Genomic DNA, 21,826 nt, shown 5'->3' with positions numbered 1-21,826 from the left:
TATTAGATGCTGACATCAGCACGTACACTGAACTCGGGAATGGTTCAGTTTGTCGTCAGTACAGTCCAGGGAATTTCATCTGCCGTATAAGCTTGATAACTATCTTTATCTCACCAGGAACCGGTTTGTGGCTTCCTGTTCCTGTGGTGTGGTTAAGGTCAACATTTTGCACCTGACCAAAAATTTGGACTGAGATGAAGGGGAACCTTTGTAGGGGAGTTTTTCTCTTTGTCCTGTTTATTTTGTGTCTCATCTTTTTCTTCTTTTTTTTAAAGGGGGGATAAACTGCCTTTACCTATTAAAAGGACAAAAATGATTCAGCAACCTCAATCGGCTTTCATATCAATCTGAGAATTTCTACGCAGAGAACAATGTTCATCATTACCTCTGGCTCAAGACTTTTTTTTTTTTCTCTCAAACATCCGCTTGTCTTGTGCTGTTTTAAGTCATTAATTGTGTGAAAACTGACAGCGGGAGTTTTCCATTAAGTGCCGTTTCTGATTTGTTTCATTGTAATGATGTGATTTATTAAATGCTGTACTTTAGGCTACTTGATGTAACTTGTAAGCACTGCCTGGGCCCATATCTGTGTCATAATAAAGGCTTTGACCAGCAAAACAAAAAAGGAAAAATTTTTGGTTTCTTCTGCTGCATTTTGTGTAAAAAGACGATTACAGACAGATGCTACCTTTCTGTAGAAGCCAACTGTCGGGTTATTTGTGTTCTGCAGTTAAGTGAACGAACACGTGCTAAATTATTCCTGTTATCCAGTATGAAGCTAGGTGTCGCTGCACTAAAACAATAATGTTGCTGTCCATCTTTCATCACTTAAAAGTAAATCAACAGAAAACCGGCAAAAAAGTAGAAAATATTTAACTTCCGACACGTAGCATCACGGTGTGCAGGTGCTGCTCTCACAGTTATCGGTGCCTGAACTTTCCACCCTCCTCATTGAAAACAATTGAACATCAGGTTTACCATCTTCCAGACACAGGTGACGTGACCGCAGTATTACAACGATGAAAACTTTCTATGATTTACCAGATGTTCAGTAATGGACTGGTCCCGTTCATATGCTATCAGTTAACTACACCAATATGGCACATTTGACTACTGACAGGCTGTTAAATAAACCTCCAAGCCTGGTTAGCGCATGCAGTTAACCACAATATTTTCTTTACATGGCTAGTCGGCACACGGCACACTCGGGTAAGCTTGCAAGAATCGTTCTGTAAAACCAACACCTAGAATTTGAGGCTTCTGCAAGCTTTATTGGTATCAACATTAAAGTGCATACAAATGTGTGCATCATTCATAGATTAGGCGTACATTGCAAATACATTAAACATGAATTAAGAGAAAATGGGAAAAACCTGCTTTTAAAAATTCAGTGGTCCCAACATTTTGAACAATGTACTAAAATCATAGTGAACTCGTAACCTCTGTTAAGACCCAAGAGTTTTTTAATTATTTATTTGTAAATGCAACATTTAAGAAGTATCTCCGACTTTTTTTAGGCCATATGATGTTGTGACGTGAGCACCTTTACCAGGTTCTGAGCGACTGGAAGAAATTCTGACTCCCAGCATGCCCTCCCGTCTTCATTTTCTGTCCACTTCAGAGCATCCTCTACACCTATTTAAAAAAAAAAAAAAAAACATTTTTTCTTTGTCTGCTGTAGTTTTGCATGAGTGTTGAATAAGTGTGTGGTCTTTCTTTTATTAGTTACAGCTCACCAACCTAAGTATGTGTTGAGGATGTCCAGCAGCATCTCCATCTCCTGTGTGTCCAGTGGGGTGTCTGAGCTGCTCCCGACCATGTTCCATAAAGCCTGACAAACCTGACCAGCTAGCTGCCAGTTCCCAGCTCCCAAGTCTCTCAGACAGTCAGTCAGTCTATCCACAAACACACACACAAACAGAAAATCAGGGTGACTCAAATGAACAGCAGGATTGTCAGCTGCACTTCAGTCAAGCTACATCTTTTTAAAAATTGCACTAAATGTGCCTAAAATTTCTGCACGTCATGCATTTAAAGAATCTGTGATCAAAATAGCCAGTGATTGTTTATGTTAATGATTTAATTTTATTTATTGTCCAGGCTAATAGAAGAGCTATAGACAAGTGACTTGTCAAATGAAGAAATGCACACACATTTAGGGGTTCTTACTTGGCAACAGCCCCCTCCAGTGAGAGTGCGATCCTGTTGGGTGGGTCCTGAGCTACATTGGTGAGCACCCCACAGGCTGCAAAACACACCTCAGTGCTTTTGGAGTCCAGCAGCGTCACGACAAACTGGTGAACTGGCAGAAAGAAGGTGAAGTCAGGAGCAGTGCAAAGCGGGTCAAAGATAACAGCGCTGCTTTCAGCAGAGTCAGCGGAGCATTTGTGATGACTGTAGCATCCTTAAAGATGGCCTCAGTGCAGCCAAAACACCAAACTGTGATATTTTCACAACAGCAGGTTTCTTGTTGAAATCCAAAGTATTCCATGAGAAACAGGGTTTTGGCGATATGAAGCTACTGCTTTCAAATAAACAATCCCATATTTTGAAATGCTAAATGAAACAATTGCTTCAGAAAATGATTCAGCATTTCACTACACTCGAAACACCAATAACTACTGAAACACCAATAACTACTGACAAAACTAATTTACTGTTTTGAAACACTGAGGAAAACTGCTTCAGAAGATGTCAAACTCTGACATTCCAAACAGTCCGATGCCAACATCTAATATCCGCTACCACCACCAAAAAATAATAAAATAAAACAAGAGCAACTGGACTTTACCTGGATCCAGATTCCACAACAATACAATAATTCCATACTGATCCAGAGCAATCTGTTGCAATCTGATATTTAATTCACAAGCTTAAATAAAATAGTCTTCCTGATCTTGGTTTTACATCGTGATGTCATATCCATGAAGTAGTTTTGACATAATTCTTAAAAGTTTACAAAGTGAAATCCAGATCCAGATCACCTCCAAAGTCTTTCAAGGCCTAACACAAATGTGTGGTGAAAATTTGGTTAAAATCAGTTTAGTTTTGATGTAATCCTTCAAAGCCTATACAGAGTAAAATCTTGATTCAGAATCCAGATCCCAAATTTAAGAGTCTTCCATGTCCTAATAGCTATCTGGTGAAAATTTCATCAAAATCCGTGTAGTAGTTTGATGTAATCCCGCTAACAGACAATAAATAAATGCAGTGATTTTAAAATCCTTGCTACTGCTAATTCCTCAATGTTTCAATGTAAATGTTTAAAACTTCTTCAGAAAATGATTTGCTACATCACAACACGCGAAACACTAATAAGTGTTTACAAAACTGACTGTTTGGGCACCAAAAAAAAAAACCTTCAGAAAAAGTATCACTGCTGTGAAATTAAAAACACTAACATTCAACGCTAACATCTATGGACAGTGCCGCCCCCCCAAAAAATCCTGTCCACACCCTTGAATAAAGTACAGCTCCAGGCTGCAGTAATAAGAGTTTCTGTGTACTGCTGTAAACCTTTGTTTTGCATGATGTAATCCGCACATCCTTGGACTGTGTCAAGTTTCCATAAACACGAGTAGCCACGAGAATGGCGTCCACACCGAGCTCAGCACCAACTTCAGCATCACTAAAGAAGGAAGAGGGGTGAGAATAACTACAAGCAGGGAAACGGAAAAGTTTGTCAAAAATACAAAGTTTTTGCGGCTGTGCCTACTACACTGCATTGTTCATGAAGAAGGTACATTAACGCGTCTCTCGTGGTCTTACACTTGGCGATGGTGAGCCGATTGCGTTGGATTGCAGATCTTTCTTCCTGGTAGAAGGCCATGTTGTTGATGGTTGAGGCCACATTCACCAGCAGCTCCTCGCTCTCCTGCACGGACCTCAGCTCTACACACCACAAAACCAAAACAAACCGGTCATTGAGATAAACTTAAATTAATGCAATGTTTCTTTCCCGCTTTGAAACCTATAAGGTCAACTGTCCTTTGTTACGGTGATGTCACACTCTATTTTCAAACTGAGGAGAGAGATTCCGATTGCAACGCAGTACGTGCACCGTGAACTGTTTTTTTGTGATTGCTTTACGCTGCATCCATCCATAGAAAATCACTGATGGTTTATAATCAGATATTTAAAGCTAAAGTGGGACCACTGCATGCTACTTGCTACTCATTTTTTGAAAAATGGAGGATCACACACATTGCTTCTCTCAAGAGAAGGTAAAGGAGCATGAATCCCCATCTCCGAAACAGAAACCTAAAAATTGCAACTGGCAAAGGCAGAATGCAAATGTCACTAATCAACATACTGTAGCTTTAAATATGTGTTAACATAGAAGAATAAACATGGCTATGTGATAATGTGTAATTTAATGTGAACACTGTGGCAGTTAAACACTATCGGCCATTTAATCTGACAGTGTTGAACATTATCACAGATGTGGCTGTTACTGGTGGGTATTTTTGGTCAGATATTTTCACGTTGCGGCCTGCAAAAAGGTCAACGTGACCCAAGCCAGCCCGAGCGTGACATCGTGACACGCTCGGAAAGCGCGTCTGCTCCTGATATAGCAGCAGGTGTCGTGTGCTCAGTCATAAATGGCGGATACTGTGGTTGCACTCTCGACCGGCGCCTGTGTCATGTAGAATTTTGTTTCGGGTTCTGACTGGAAATGTCACTTTGGTGTGGCCCCTCCCCCAAAGCCTCTGCAACATGAAAGCAAGCGGCAGTGACAGTCGTGATCAAAACAGGACATCTATCAGTCGAGCCTGTTTTTCATCCTACATAGATTATTTTTGATTTCCACACACATGACCACCAATTCCACAGCTGTAGTCTGTTCCCATCCTGTGATATATTATGAAGTCTGCTGTTTTGTTTTCCCTCCTAACTTGATTGATCTCTGACTCTGAACAGTATGTAGGAGGCAGGCAGCAGAGAAATTGAGAGTTTGACGCCCACCTTTGCATCAGCTCGATCGGTCCTGAAACCGTATAAACCACATTGGAGAATTTCACACAAACCAAGTCGGCTGTGAGACGTGCGGAGAACATCCTGAGTAGCGCTGAAGCGGGTTCGCTCTGTCAGACAAACAACAGGTAAACCCACGAGGGACGTGCTGAGTATCAAAACACCGAGAGGAAAAAAAAAGATGAACAAAAAAACAAATGACTGTTCTGATCAAAGTCAGTTCTTCTTCCCAGCACAAGGGAAGTGGCTGGCTGTTTAGTGGAGACAAATCTGTAAATACTGTCAGGTACACAAGTATTTGGACAACAACACTTTTGAGAAGAGCAAGTTACTGTTTTTGATGGCACGTATGTCTTGTCTGTGTCTGGATATGATAACTCAAAAACAGTCAGATTCTCACCAAAACATGGGGGAATATTGTTTGGGTAAAAAGCTGGAGGTGGTTAGGATTTTGGTGTAGATTGATCAAAGGTCAAGGAAAACCTTGGTAGGTGCACCCCCCCCTCCCTGTTTTTTTTTTTAAATCTCGACAACACGTGGTGGGCACAGCTAACCAAAAAGTAAGCTCGATAACTGCTAATCAGCTAACTGAAAAGTTATCTTTTATAATGCTAAACCGATAAACTGCCCCAAAAAATTTATCGGAAGCTACAGCTAACCGCTAACTGATAACTTTCAGTATTGCCCTCTGGTACACTCTGAAATACTAATAAGGCGATTTTGAGTTTAAACACACCCAACTCTTCTGATAGAATCAAAGGCGATCACCACACCCAAACACAGCCAATAAGTCAGTGCTTCTGTCTTTGTGCATCCTGCCCACTGCTGTAGGGAACCGGGCACCAGTAGATGGCAGTGTTCTATGCATTTGACCCTGGTTATATCACACGTTGTCGACCTGAATCACAATCGGTTTTGCAAATGCATTTTTTTTTTTTTTTTTTTTTTACCAATAAAAAAAAATATATATATTTCACAAAAGCACATTTAAGTGGAAACACCAACACATGCATTAACATTCACTTGTTTTGGTTTTTTACATAGAATGAATTAGTCACCAAATCAGTATGAGCGGAGGGCTAAGTTTACCCATAATCCCTTTGGGCATCTGTTTGTTTAACGTTAGCTTCGCCTAAGTAGTAGTTAGCAGATTAGTGAAAATATGCCCACCACTGCTCCATAACCAAGAAGCTCAGATGGATTGATCTAAAGTGTAATTATATATATATATATATATATATATATATATATATATATATATATATATATATATATATATATATATATATATATATTGATTAAAACTATTTTTTTTAACTTGACGCACATATCCAGACATATGCACAGTATATATTTACTTGTACATTTAGTGTAAGTATGAAGTGTCTGCCATGCATTGCTGCTGAGTTACTGTTTTTACAGGAATGTGTCCACATTCACACAGACATAATATTCTGAATGATATGTCCACAGTACACAGTGGCGGTACATTACACTCACCGAGTGTTTCCATCAGCAGGTGAACGCAGGCTGCATTAGTGGCCAGTGCTGGGCCAACAGCAGGATGGATGCACATGTTTGCCAGCACCCTGACCAGCTTCACCAACACGTCCTCATCCTCCCGCAGAGTAACCTGACAGGTCGGAGACTTGCTTGCCGACTGTGGACCTCTCTGTGTAAGTGTGTGTGGTATGCGTCTTTGCTGGTAGTGGTTGTACAGCTGTAGCAGGGTGTCTACACAGTTTTCGCACTGGAAGAGCAGCTCCCGAACATCATGGCTTTTGGAGGTGAGGTTCCCCAGGGTAAAAAGAAGACGCACAATGAGGTCCTGTGAGAGATTGATTCAAAGAAAAGGCAGTCCAATCTGTCATCTGTCATCAGAATTAGTTTTTTTGTTTTCCACATAGGTTTGTATTCGTCAGCTTCACATACAGCATGTACATGTGCAGCCATATTTGCATAAAAAGTGCACCCTATCAATGAGGGATGTACATCAACCCCCCCACCAAATGATCTGGTGTGTATCTAAATACATGAACTCAGGAACAATAGTTTTTATGATGGACTGATGCACTATGGTGCAATCCAAAACAATTCTTTGTTAAATATAGACATTCATTCTCCCTGATAAATTAGAATAACTTCAAATATATATTTCATGAAAAATCAGGGACCTCATTCAGGTTTTTACTACTATGCTGCAGCACATTGGTGCTGCTCTTTTGTTCACCACTGGGGGCATCACCACACGTTATCACAAAGTGCAGCACAGAAGTAGTCTAGAACAAGACACGATGACAACTTTAACAAATTGTGAACTGAATGTGAAGCTCGGGTAAATTTATCTGTTAATCCTACCTACCACTACCTCACACACCGGTCTTTGAACTTTTACAAGAATTTGATGACACGGAAGCAGCAGTGAAACAACATTAATCCATTCATAACATTAAATCTAGCAGTCGACAGTCATAGTACATCATATCAATGAATAACTACAAGTTACTGAGCACTTACAAAATAAAGGTGCAAGACCAGAAAAAGGTGAAGTCAACCTGTACATCAAATGTGGATCCTTGTAGTGAAATATGAAGAGTAGATGATCAAAGAATATACTCCTCGTTCATATAAACCTGCAGCAATGTTGCTGTGATAGGACGGGATGTCCCAAGACGAGGTGTTCCTTAGATGTCTTACTGTCCTGGATGTATTTTTAGGTGTTCATTCCCTGTCTGATGAGGAACATATGGCAGCATGATTAAGAGCCTATTTTTCCTTCTTCCTCTCTTTTTGGCAAATATACAAACACGCACAGCTCCTGGATCTTGCGTGCAGATGGTGATGATCTTAGCATGTGTGGTTACAGTACATAAACAAGTTCTGAAAGTAAAACATACTTGGAGAAGTTCTCATGAATGCTGGACTTGTCTTTGCATCTCTCTATCAGAGGACTTGGAACTCACCTGTTTTTGGTGATGTTTGCTCAGCAATTCTATAAATAGCTGGCAGCAGCCAGGGGCCTGGACCAGTGCGAGGTGACACTCCACATAACATGAGAGTTTACTGCGGAAGACAGGAGACAAGAATACCAATTTCGCTCACTTCCTGCCTCCGCCGCTCCGCTAAATAAACACGGAGATATTAAACCAACACTGGTGGGTACAGTCAACCTAAAATTAGATCAGATAAATGGAAAGGTAACTGTGATAATGTTAAACTGATAAACCGCTAAAACATTTAGCTGGAGCTACTGCTAACCGCAAACCGCTAACTTTCATTATACTTGGTAAATTGACTTGGGTTTTGGGGGGGGGTTCGAACATCCTGACAATCAACATAATGGCTGAAATTCTAATATGTTGAAGCTCACGAACATGGAGAGAGACCAGGTGGTGAACAAGATGGCCATAAATGACTAAAGGAACAAGTCAAGGTAAACAGCATCTTCCACTCAACATGAAGTTTATTCACAGTATAGAAAGGAATCAATTAAATATTAAGAAAAAATGCACATGGAAATTTTCATGATCTAATTAATGAATTTACATTGGCTTGGCCTCCTGCTCTTTCATCTCCTCAAGGTAAAGATGTTTATTGCACAATGTGTCGATTTTGATTACTGGATTAATGTCCATGCTCCAACAGAACAACATGTATGAGTTTTACCTGAGGACAAAATATAGCCATCAGGTATTGTGAAGGCCTTGTGTCTATCCGTCCATCTGTCTGTGCTCAGCATGAGCACAGACAGATGGACGATTCTACAGCTAGCCAGGCCCCTGTAGTCGGTGCGGACCAAGGTAGCTTAGCCGCCGTTAGTTACCCCCTGGCACATCCCGAGCAGCCGGGAAAGCAGGCCGACTGGGTGACTGTGAGGAGGAAGCGTAGTTCTAAACAGAAGCCCCGTGTACACCGCCAACCTGTTCACATTTCTAACCGTTTTTCCCCACTCGACGACACACCCGCCGAGGATCAAACTCTGGTTATTGGCGACTCTGTTTTGAGAAAAGTGAAGTTAGCGACACCAGCAACCATAGTCAATTGTCTTCTGGGGGCCAGAGCAGGCGACATTGAAGGAAATTTGAAACTGCTGGCTAAGGCTAAGCGTAAATTTGGTAAGATTGTAATTCACGTCGGCAGTAATGACACCCGGTTACGCCAATCGGAGGTCACTAAATTAACATTGAATCGGTGTGTAACTTTGCAAAAACAATGTCGGACTCTGTAGTTTTCTCTGGGCCCCTCCCCAATCGGACCGGGAGTGACATGTTTAGCCGCATGTTCTCCTTGAATTGCTGTCTGTCTGAGTGGTGTCCAAAAAATGAGGTGGGCTTCATAGATAATTGGCAAAGCTTCTGGGGAAAACCTGGTCTTGTTAGGAGAGACGGCATCCATCCCACTTTGGATGGAGCAGCTCTCATTTCTAGAAATCTGGCCAATTTTCTTAAATCCTCCAAACCGTGACTATCCAGGGTTGGGACCAGGAAGCAGAGTTGTAGTCTTACACACCTCTCTGCAGCTTCTCTCCCCCTGCCATCCCCTCATTACCCCATCCCCGTAGAGACGGTGCCTGCTCCCAGACTACCAATAACCAGCAAAAATCTATTTAAGCATAAAAATTCAAAAAGAAAAAATATAGCACCTTCAACTGCACCACAGACTAAACAGTTAAATGTGGTCTATTAAACATTAGGTCTCTCTCTTCTAAGTCCCTGTTGGTAAATGATATAATAATTGATCAACATATTGATTTATTCTGCCTTACAGAAACCTGGTTACAGCAGGATGAATATGTTAGTTTAAATGAGTCAACACCCCCGAGTCACACTAACTGTCAGAACGCTTGTAGCACGGGCCGAGGCGGAGGATTAGCAGCAATCTTCCATTCCAGCTTATTAATTAATCAAAAACCCAGACAGAGCTTTAATTCATTTGAAAGCTTGACTCTTAGTCTTGTCCATCCAAATTGGAAGTCCCAAAAACCAGTTTTATTGTTATTATCTATCATCCACCTGGTCGTTACTGTGAGTTTCTCTGTGAATTTTCAAACCTTTTGTCTGACTTAGTGCTTAGCTCAGATAAGATAATTATAGTGGGAGCGATTTTAACATCCACACAGATGCTGAGAATGACAGCCTCAACACTGCATTTAATCTATTATTAGACTCTATTGGCTTTGCTCAAAAAGTAAATGAGTCCACCCACCACTTTAATCATATCTTAGATCTTGTTCTGACTTATGGTATGGAAATAGAAGACTTAACAGTATTCCCTGAAAACTCCCTTCTGTCTGATCATTTCTTAATAACATTTACATTTACTCTGATGGACTACCCAGCAGTGGGTAATAAGTTTCATTACACTAGAAGTCTTTCAGAAAGCGCTGAACTAGGTTTAAGGATATGATTCCTTCTTTATGTTCTCTAATGCCATATACCAACACAGTGCAGAGTAGCTACCTAAACTCTGTAAGTGAGATAGAGTATCTCGTCAATAGTTTTACATCCTCATTGAAGACAACTTTGGATGCTGTAGCTCCTCTAAAAAAGAGAGCTTTAAATCAGAAGTGCCTGACTCCGTGGTATAACTCACAAACTCGTAGCTTAAAGCAGATAACCCGTAAGTTGGAGAGGAAATGGCGTCTCACTAATTTAGAAGATCTTCACTTAGCCTGGAAAAAGAGTCTTTCTACTCATCACTAATTGAAGAAAATAAGAACAACCCCAGGTTTCTTTTCAGCACTGTAGCCAGGCTGACAAAGAGTCAGAGCTCTATTGAGCTGAGTATTCCATTAACTTTAACTAGTAATGACTTCATGACTTTCTTTGCTAACAAAATTTTAACTATTAGAGAAAAAATTACTCATAACCATCCCAAAGACGCATCGTTATCTTTGGCTGCTTTCAGTGATGCCGGTATTTGGTTAGACTCTTTCTCTCCGATTGTTCTGTCTGAGTTATTTTCATTAGTTACTTCATCCAAACCATCAACATGTTTATTAGACCCCATTCCTACCAGGCTGCTCAAGGAAGCCCTACCATTATTTAATGCTTCGATCTTAAATATGATCAATCTATCTTTGTTAGTTGGCTATGTACCACAGGCTTTTAAGGTGGCAGTAATTAAACCATTACTTAAAAAGCCATCACTTGACCCAGCTATCTTAGCTAATTATAGGCCAATCTCCAACCTTCCTTTTCTCTCAAACATTCTTGAAAGGGTAGTTGTAAAACAGCTAACTGATCATCTGCAGAGGAATGGTCTATTTGAAGAGTTTCAGTCAGGTTTTAGAATTCATCATAGTACAGAAACAGCATTAGTGAAGGTTACAATGGTAGGAATGGGGTCTAATAGACATGTTGATGGTTTGGAGGAAGTAACTAATGAAAATAACTCAGACAGAACAATCGGAGAGAAGAGTCTAACCAAATACCGGCATCACTGAAAGCAGCCAAAGATAACGATACGTCTTTGGGATGGTTATGAGTAATTTTTCTCTAATAGTTAAAATTTTATTAGCAAAGAAAGTCATGAAGTCATTACTAGTTAAAGTTAAAGGAATACTCGGCTCAATAGAGCTCTGACTCTTTGTCAGCCTGGCTACAGTGCTGAAAAGAAACCTGGGGTTCTTATTTTCTTCAATTAGTGATGAGTAGTAAGATGTCCTAGCTTTACGGAGGGCTTTTTTATAGAGCAACAGACTCTTTTTCCAGGCTAAGTGAAGATCTTCTAAATTAGTGAGACGCCATTTCCTCTCCAACTTACGGGTTATCTGCTTTAAGCTGCGAGTTTGTGAGTTATACCACGGAGTCAGGCACTTCTGATTTAAAGCTCTCTTTTTCAGAGGAGCTACGGCATCCAAAGTTGTCTTCAATGAGGATGTAAAACTATTGACGAGATACTCTATCTCATTTACAGAGTTTAGGTAGCTACTCTGCACTGTGTTGGTATATGGCATTAGAGAACATAAAGAAGGAATTATATCCTTAAACCTCGTTACAGCGCTTTCTGAAAGACTTCTAGTGTAATGAAACTTATTCCCCACTGCTGGGTAGTCCATCAGAATAAATGTAAATGTTATTAAGAAATGATCAGACAGAAGGGAGTTTTCAGGGAATACTGTTAAGTCTTCAATTTCCATACCATAAGTCAGAACAAGATCTAAGATATGATTAAGTGGTGGTGGACTCATTTACATTTTGAGCAAAGCCAGTTGAGTCTAATAATAGATTAAATGCAGTGCTGAGGCTGTCATTCTCAGCATCTGTGTGGATGTTAAAATCGCCCACTATAATTATCTTATCTGAGCTAAGCACTGAGTCAGACAAAAGGTCTGAAAATTCACAGAGAAACTCACAGTAACGACCAGGTGGACGATATAATAACAAATAAAACTGGTTTTTGGGACTTCCAATTTGGATGGACAAGACTAAGAGTCAAGCTTTCAAATGAATTAAGCTCTGTCTGGGTTTTTGATTAATTAATAAGCTGGAATGGAAGATCGCTGCTAATCCTCCGCCTCGGCCGTGCTACGAGCGTTCTGGCAGTTAGTGTGACTCGGGGTGTTGACTCATTTAAACTAACATATTCATCCTGCTGTAACCAGGTTTCTGTAAGGCAGAATAAATCATATGTTGATCCATTATTATATCATTTACTAACAGGACTTAGAAGAGAGAGACCTAATGTTTAATAGACCACATTTAACTGTTTTAGTCTGTGGTGCAGTTGAAGGTGCTATATTATTTTTCTTTTTGAATTTTTATGCTTAAATAGATTTTTGCTGGTTATTGGTGGTCTGGGAGCAGGCACCGTCTCTACGGGGATGGGTAATGAGGGGATGGCAGTTGGAGAGAAGCTGCAGAGAGGTGTGTAAGACTACAACTCTGCTTCCTGGTCCCAACCCTGGATAGTCACGGTTTGGAGGATTTAAGAAAATTGGCCAGATTTCTAGAAATGAGAGCTGCTCCATCCAAAGTGGGATGGATGCCGTCTCTCCTAACAAGACCAGGTTTCCCCCAGAAGCTTTGCAATTATCTATGAAGCCCACCTCATTTTTTGGACACCACTCAGACAGCCAGCAATTCAAGGAGAACATGCGGCTAAACATGTCACTCCCGGTCCGATTGGGGAGGGGCCCAGAGAAAACTACAGAGTCCGACATTGTTTTTGCAAAGTTACACACCGATTCAATGTTAATTTTAGTGACCTCCGATTGGCGTAACCGGTTGTCATTACTGCCGACGTGAATTACAATCTTACCAAATTTACGCTTAGCCTTAGCCAGCAGTTTCAAATTTCCTTCAATGTCGCCTGCTCTGGCCCCCGGAAGACAACTGACTATGGTTGCTGGTGTCGCTAACTTCACATTTCTCAAAACAGAGTCGCCAATAACCAGAGTTTGATCCTTGGCGGTGTGTCGTCGAATGGGGAAAAACGTTAGAAATGTGAACGGGTTGGCGGTGTACACGGGCTTCTGTTTAGGGCTACGCTTCCTCCTCACAGTCACCCAGTCGGCCTGCTTTCCCGGCTGCTCGGGATCTTCCAGGGGAACTAACGGCGGCTAAGCTACCTTGGTCACACCGACTACAGGGGCCTGGCTAGCTGTAGAATTTTCCACGGTGCGGCGCCGAGTCTCCAATTCGCCCAGCCTGGCCTCCAAACTACGAATAAGCTACACTTATTACAAGTACCATTATTGCTAAAGGAGGCCGAGGAATAACTAAACATTTCACACCCAGAGCAGAAAAGTGCAGGAGAGACAGGAGAAGCCGCCATGCTAAACCGGCTAAGAGCTAGTAGCTGCGCTAAGCTAGCGGATTCCTAAAAACACACAGTGAATAATGTGTAAATAATTTAGAGGCGATTCAGCAGAGGGAGTGCTTTAGTTAAGGCACGTGAAGATTACACTGTGAAACAAATCGTTATCTAGTTATCTAGATCAATCTAACTGCGCAGATTAAACAGCTAACAGATACAGCAAAACACCGCTGTGCTCCGGAACAGGAAGTGATACAATACCACAGTGAGAGCCAACCACCAGTAGAGTGGTTGAATTTATGAATGAATGTCATAAATATCTAAACAGCATCTGAAAAAAAGAGCTAACGACCGGACCATCTGTTAGCTAATTCTTCATGGAGGTGACACAAACAGGTTGGACTATGAGCCATCAGCAGCTTTCATATTTGGGCAATACTGTAAGTTTGTGTGCGTGTGTGTGTATACATATATATATATATATATATATATATATATATTATATATATGCACACCCCTAATAAGCCACATATGCTCAACATGATTAGTGTTTTTTAACCGACAGTCAAGTTAATTGCGCCACATGTGCAGAACAGTATTGTTTATTATTTGCAAGAATCTGTCAGAAAACTGAAATGTACACGGCTCTGTGGGTAATAACAGCTGAGGTAGTTAATGGACATTCTGTGAAACTTTTTAATAAGCAGATGGACTAAAGAAAATAAACTGGAGGTATACTCTCAGCGTATGTGTGGGAATCACTGAAACGCACACTCACATCCCTGATGTGAGTAAAGTAAAGCCCCCCGCCGTCGGTACGTGTCCCCCGTGACAATAGTATTTGGTCCTGTCAGTGAGGCCGGACCCCCGAGCCTAAGCACTTTTATGTGAAAAGGTTTGGTGTGTCGTAAGCCCCAACGCTGACCAGCCTCTTCTGCACCTTTGCTGAGCCATGGGGCTTCCAGCAGTGCTGACTCTAGTCCCGGGAGCGTGTTTACCGATGCCCCGCACCCCACCCTGTGGTGGCAAAAGGAGAGGGACGGCTCCATCCACACAATGAACCTGCTGAATGCTGTGCTATCGAGCTGTCTGTGTTGGCAGACTCTCGATCAGTTGTCCAAACTAAGGCGGGTAGCCTCTTGATGGGAGTGCAGTTTGCCCAAGCAACTTTGGTGAATTTCTGGCTCTTGCTGCCCTTCCTCAGAGCACGAAAACATGTTTACTTGGTTTTTAGAGTTTATTCCTCCAGTCAATCACACATTCACATCAGAGAGTCGAAGTGTTGCACCAGAAATGCAGAACGAATGCACTTTAAATTGATTTAATTCAGAATTCTGTTTTTGAACATCTCACGTTGAAGCCACACACAAGCACACGGGCTCAACAGTATTACTTTTGCAATATTAGGTGTGCTGAAATTCCAACAATGTCAACAACATGATTGAAATGTGCCACCGTGGTATAGTACAACTGTGTATCTGTTATTTAAAAGGACCTGAGACATGCATTTTGTGTGTGTGTGTGTGTGTCGTGTTTTCATTACATCTCATCTGAGATAATTCTGAGTAATTATTGACTTTCAACCACCGCAGTGGCGATAAACCAGTTATAACACCGTTCCATTCGACGTGTTATTGTCAAGCTGGGATAAACAAAGCCATAAGCGCTTGCCTTTCTATCTCTACTTCCTCCTGGCTTTAAAGAGTCCTGCAGCCTGGGCCGATTGGCAGAGGAATGACTATCTGTGGTCTGATAGGCTGCAGTGAAAAAAAAAAATACTAACTGACTGGTTGTTGTTGCAGCAGGACCTGCAGACACCCCCCACCGCCTGTGTTCTGCATGTTCTGCTCACCAAAGAAAGCTGAGCATTATGCCTTGCAACATTAAAGGGGTGATATGGTACAAAATATATTATTTTATATTTATAATTTTTCAGTTGCATCCAGTTGAAGGTTTTTAAGGAAAAACATTTAAAAAAAGCTTAAAAACATCAAAATTCTGACTTTGTAAGTCAAAAAATCTCTAGTTGTAAAATGATGACTTAGTTTAGATTTGTGTGACATAAGTAACAGATGTCCATCCATATCTGGACCTGTGGGGTATTTTGGGTTACAAACAATAATATCTGTTTTTGTGACATTTGGTGTCTGAGTTTGTTGAAACATGTACAAAACAACACACTAAAGGACTTGCTTAGAGCAGAACATGCAGATGACACTTCCACAGTTAACATTTGATGTTAGCGGTTAGCATCATGGCTAAGAGTAAAACTGATCTTACGCCTGCACAAGTTTGGTTGCTGTTTTGCACCATAACAGGCAAGTCTGGGCACCTCAGGTGAGTTTCCTAAGCTGGTCTTGTATAGTTGCCTTCAACCTCTGCCATGAGTGCAGCCACCTCGCTCAGAAAAAAGGTCAGGAAGGTGTTTTTTTTTTTTTTTTTCTCCTCCCCCATTTGCCCAGGAATGTGGTGGACTTCCAGGCACCTCTGTCACCACCCATGCTGGCTCAGGACAGTCTTGGTGCTGCAACTCTGTACATTCTGATATCTGCGTTGAAAAATATACGCTGACGTGCATTGAGCGCAAGGCATCCATGAGTGCAGCTTAGCTCCGGAACATTTTGAACATGTTCAAAACTGGCATGAGTTTTAACTGATCTTTCCTTGACTTCTGCTGATCTATGCCAACAGCGCTGACCTCCCTCCAGGACACAGGTACTGCTTGGGAAAAGTTGGTACTGAACTCGGCAAGGTGCCAGAGATTACTTACGCATCTTCTTGAGGACCACGTCAAACAACATCAAGTACAAATAGCTGTAAACTCCAAACATGCAGGTCTAGTATTTTCTGGGGGGATGGAAAATGAATGGAAGTGCATCATGCAGATTTGTGCTGGGTATTTGTTTTCATTGCACTTTATTTTTTAAATTCGGAGTCTATTTAATTTTTTTTTCTTCGTCTTCTTTTAAAGGACTTTTTGGAGAACTGAAGCGATGAGGCGAAGGAACGCCACACAAATTATCTCCTGATCAGGGAACAAAAGAATGTTTTCTTGAAGTAAAAAAAAAAAAAAAGGGGGGGGGGGGTAGGCTTAAACTCCACTCTCTCACTCCTCACAGCTCGCCCCGCCCTCTCTTCTGCTCTTCTGCTATTGGCTGTGAGGAAGCTTTTTTCTTCACGCAATTGGCCGCGCCGCACGTCAATCAGACCAGCCTCTATTTATTTACCGAATGTGTCCGAGTGAGACCGAGGTCGGTTTTCTGCTGTGAGGCTGCAACAGCTGAGCGCGTTACCCTCAGCGCCTCCGGGAACAAAGACACGGGTCCAGCCGCTCACAGCCCTGTAGCTTCACTTAGATGTATATGTATATTTTTACCTCCCTGAAAATACCAAAGAGCAGCGAGGACACGACATGAGGCACGCACTCGCGCCGTCTGAAATCGTGGAAAATAATTATTTTGCAGTGACAGACCTGTTAAAAATATGCAGCCGTTGTGAGCGGCTCAGCAAAAAGGTGAGCAAAACGATTTTTCGGGAAGAATCAACACTTTTGACACTGCTGTTTATTGCTGCTGTATTTTGTCCAGACCGGTGCGACGAGTTTGGGGGTTTTATCGGATTAAAGAAAAAAATTCAAAGATTTGTGACGTAATTGTGTGTAATGATATAAACTATTAGCGTGCCATTCTGTTTAATATACTGTATATATATGTATAGGTTGTTGTCATTCATTGTGTCCGAAGTAGACATGTCCAGACAAGCAGCAGAAAGTTGCAGGCCGCGTCACAAACAATAGCCTTTAATATAATGCGTCTTTTTTTCCCTTTGTGTGTCTTTTGTGTGTTCTGATTTAAAGCACCGATTTATCGTTATTTATCGTGCGATGTGTCGCAGTCACATACACACTAAAGTAAGAAAAAACATTCATGTCTGTGCTGACAAATTGATTCATCGGTAAAGCAACTGTAATTTCCGACACTTTTTAAGGTCAAGTGAGAGCACCACGATCCTTCTCAAGCCAGAAAGTATTACTTTCTCATTTTTCCGTTTTTTCAGATTATGATTTTTTTTGTTGTTGTTCTTCCTCTTTGCAGGATTTGGGAGTGAGGATCCCAAGACCACTGGGTAACGGACCAAGCAGATTTATCCCTGAAAAAGAGGCAAGAACTGTTCTTGTCATGTTAGTTCTGAAGAATAAATCACTTGTGCGCAGCTGTTTTTTTTTTTAAATCTAAAATTTACAGTTAAATGTGTGAGGCTGTTTAATGCCAAACCCCAAGAAATCTTACAGTTCTGCATCAGAGTGTATAGAAACCGCAATTTAAGCAACATTTATGCCTGGAATGGGTCGTTTTACTATTGTGTGACATACGTCACAGAACTCCATATCTGAAGTCTTGGTTGTTTTGCGACACACACACACACATACACACACACACAGTGAGTCTGCACATGGGCCAGTCTGCGGTCCTTCCTCTTCAAGTGGGGAGGGGTGTGTTCAGAAGCCCCTTCCTATTTAAAGTGAGAGCCACAAAAACTTGCAAAGTATTTCTAATTATAACCTTTATGTTTTGACACCTAGTGATCTCTGTTTAGCTGGTTGAAAGCGTGACTAATATGACTCCTTGAAATTCAGCACAACGTTTATGCATTTTGCAGATGTGAAGTGCAGCGAGTTTAAAGTGCTTTTATTTGTTCCTTTAGATTCTTCAAGTCAGTAAAGTGGACTCCAGGACGCAGTCGATATTTGAGGATGCTTTTGCAGCCCTCGGTCGCCTTGACAACATTTCCCTGGTGATGGGCTTCCACCCGCGGTACCTGGAGAGTTTTCTCCGGACAACAGCACTACCTGTTGCAGATGGATGGACCCCCTGCCTTTGCACTACCGGCACTACATCGGCATTATGGTGCTATCACGTTTTTTACATATTTCTTCACTGTTGAGTCACATTCGGGAGTTCATTCTCTTCACTTCTTCTGCAGGCAGCAGCTAGACACCAGTGCTCCTACCTGGTCAACCTGCATGTGAATGATTTCCTCCAGGTTGGAGGGGATCCCAAGTGGCTGAACGGGCTCGATGAAGCGCCGCAGAAGCTGCAGCAGCTTGGCGAGATCAATAAAATCCTGGCTCATCGACCCTGGCTGCTCACGAAGGAACACATTGAGGTGAGAAGGAGGAGAAACAGTCATCAAAGTTTGGACAGGAGGCTGGATGTGGACTGTACACATCTTTAACAGATGGAGACTGAGTACAGCCTCCATGGTTGAAGTATTAAAGCTTGATAGTGTTTTGTTCTCCTCTCCAGCATCTTCTGAAGGCAGAGGAACACAGTTGGTCCTTAGCAGAGCTGATTCACGCAGTCGTCCTCCTCACGCACTACCATTCCCTCGCCTCCTTCACCTTCGGTTTGCGGCATCACTCCAGAGATCCACTGCGACGGCGGCCACACATTCAGACCCCCCTCCCTCAGCCAGTATTGTGTGTGTGACATTGCCAATGGCAACGGCCATGCTAATCACCACAATGACCCGCTAGGCGACGAGGTAAGCGGCAAAGGAAGAGAGACGAAACACGTGAAACAATGTCAGGTTTGTTCAGCTGCCTTACAGGCCTCTCCGTGTCTGCAGGAGATGTGCGGCGAGGGTGGAGGTGTTGATGGAGCGGATGAAGAAGCTGCAGGAGTGTCACGATGATGAGGCCAGTCAGGAGGAGATGGCGACTCGCTTCGAGAGAGAGAAGACTGAGAGCATGTTGGTGGGGACGGCCGAGGATGAGGAGTGCGTCCCTTCCAGAGACATCTCCCGGCACTTTGAGGACCCCAGCTATGGCTACAAGGACTTCTCCAGGAGGGGAGAACACGTGCCCACATTCAGAGCCCAGGTAGAGATGAAAAAGCATCTCAAGCACCTTGGTGATAAATTCAGTCACCTACAAAATAAGTAGAATTATTTGTATTTATCTCCAGGACTACAGCTGGGAGGACCATGGTTTCTCTCTGGTCAACCGACTTTACCCTGATGTTGGTCAGATGCTGGATGAGAAGTTCCAGATGGCCTACAATCTGACGTACAACACTATGGCAACGCACAAGGATGTGGACACCAGCATGCTGCGCCGGGCAATCTGGAACTACATCCACTGCATGTTCGGCATCAGGTCAGTCACCGGATATGAAGCCCGTCGAAACACGATATGATACGTCTGTTGTGTTGTTGTTGCACAAAGCCGCAGCCAGGAATTAATTTTCTGGGGGCTCACTGTCAACTAGATGTCATCAGTGTTTGGAGCATTAATCAAAGACGAAACCTTGTTAAAGAAGTTTGTTTTGAGTTTGTTTTTTTTTTTTAAAGACTCACTTCATCGACAATTGTTTGTTAGTGTTTCATATTTGAACTCTTTCTAAACCATTGTTTCATTGTTGTTCCAGCACTGAATCGCTCACTGCAGCAATTTTTCCATCTAATAGTTGTAGCTTTTTGAAACAATGAATCATTGCTTTGAGGGTTTCCAAAATGAATCACTTTTTGAAGCAGTAGTTTCATGTTTTGAAACATTAAATTGGTTTTTGAAGCCTGCTAGATTTATTTATTTATTTTCTTTCCTCTCTCCAGACCACTACACTACATGCTGCCATTGTAGTGTTTCAAAAATTTTGAAAGTCATTTTCTGAAACAGCTCTTTCCTTAAGCATTTTAAGTCTTTTGAAATAGCAAATCATTTTCTGAAGAGATGATTTAATTGGTGTCTTGGGCATTTCAAAATGGCATTTTCTGAAGCAATTGTTTCATTTAACGATTAGAAACGTTTTCACTTTGTTTAAACATTTGTGAATCACAAATGTTCTGAAGCAGTTGGTCCATTTGGCTGAAAGTATCAAAAAGCCTTGTTTATGTAATAACATTAGGGTGTTTGTATCAATTATTTTCAGAGGGTTTTAAAGTTGTAATCCACCACTCTCCCTCTAGTTACGCGTTTGTGCACAACCAGCGGTGTTCTCGCCTAACCTCACATGTCTTTGCCCTCCTCAGATACGATGACTACGACTACGGGGAGATAACCAGCTTCTGGACCGTAGCTTTAAGATCTATATAAAAACCACGGTGTGTAGTCCTGAGAAAACCACCAAACGAATGTATGAGAGTTTTTGGAGGCAGTTTCAACACTCCGAGAAGGTGAGACAAAATCCTGATTTCCCGCTCATTATGGGATCTGTACGCTTTTTTTTTTTTTTTTTTAAATGGTTAAATAATGTATTCCCCCTCCCTTGCCTGTCTTTTCCTCTTGCAGGTCCACGTTAATCTGCTTCTTATGGAAGCACGCATGCAAGCAGAACTTCTTTACGCCCTGAGAGCGATCACCCGCTACATGACATGAAGTGCTTTTAGTGTTTTTATCATTGTCTTTTACTGTCATTGTAGTAGCTCATTATGTGACATTCAAAGAAAAAAAAAAAATCCACCTTGGGGGGGCGGGTGTTCAAATAATAATGTGGAGAAGATGTGAAAAGCTCTGATCTGTGACGATGCTGGTCTGTGTGTTCAACGGATGCTGAAAGAGGATCAGAACAAAAAAAGAAGAAAGGGGGGAAAAAAAAGACTTTTTGAAGAAACGTCATCTCAAAAGTACAAGCGGATAAATTGTTGTTGCTTGCAGTGCCAAAACTGACCAAGAGAGGGCAGCCTGGTGCAGAGCCAGTGCTGTGAGGAGTCTGCCAGCACTGACACTGGAAGCGTCCAGGACAATGTTTCAGTATTCCAATGTGCAACACGCAGGTTGCCAATTTCTTTGTTTTCTGGGGGGAACGAAGACTCAAAAGCAAAATCCCCAGAAAGCTGTGCGGTCACAAAGAAATCCGCACTTTGATTCTTTCATCACTGTTATTTCTTTAAATCTTTTTTTCCGTTTTGTGTGAAGTGGATGCTGTTGTTAGCGGCAACGGGGGCGGAATCATTACAGGGCCGTTTTGTTTTTGTTTTAAACATGTGCCTGAACTATCTAGCACAGTGTGCAAATGTGCTGATGCTGCTGCTCCCGTGTTCTATTCAGCGAGGTCATATTGACCTTCAAATCACCACCTCAGCCCCTATCCAC

General features: G+C 41.9%; 2 protein-coding genes and 1 pseudogene across 2 annotated transcripts; 1 reads left to right on the top strand and 2 right to left on the bottom strand.

Annotated features, from left to right (window-relative positions):
• Positions 1-1,250: 1,250 nt before the first annotated feature.
• On the bottom strand, positions 1,251-3,566 carry LOC117502713 (armadillo repeat-containing protein 2-like). Its single transcript, XM_034161808.1, has 4 exons — positions 3,517-3,566; positions 2,170-2,302; positions 1,741-1,895; positions 1,251-1,635 (listed from the first exon to the last, which is right to left on the bottom strand). The coding sequence occupies exons 1-4, from the start codon at positions 3,527-3,529 to the stop codon at positions 1,514-1,516; spliced, it is 423 nt and encodes a 140-aa protein (XP_034017699.1). The 5' UTR covers positions 3,530-3,566; the 3' UTR covers positions 1,251-1,513.
• Positions 3,558-16,535, bottom strand: LOC117503585 (armadillo repeat-containing protein 2-like). The gene is made up of 5 exons (XM_034162843.1): positions 16,505-16,535; positions 7,938-8,071; positions 6,475-6,802; positions 3,769-3,891; positions 3,558-3,628 (listed from the first exon to the last, which is right to left on the bottom strand). Exons 1-5 carry the CDS (start codon positions 16,533-16,535, stop codon positions 3,558-3,560), a joined length of 687 nt encoding a protein of 228 aa, XP_034018734.1.
• A 507-nt stretch (positions 16,536-17,042) lies between these two features.
• On the top strand, positions 17,043-21,139 carry LOC117502712 (annotated as a pseudogene).
• Positions 21,140-21,826: the final 687 nt, after the last annotated feature.

Source organism: Thalassophryne amazonica, chromosome 21 (genome assembly GCF_902500255.1).
Source record: "Thalassophryne amazonica chromosome 21, fThaAma1.1, whole genome shotgun sequence".
Taxonomy (NCBI): domain Eukaryota; kingdom Metazoa; phylum Chordata; class Actinopteri; order Batrachoidiformes; family Batrachoididae; genus Thalassophryne; species Thalassophryne amazonica.
Note: the sequence above shows the minus strand (reverse complement) of the source record. Positions and strands in the feature narration are given on the sequence as shown.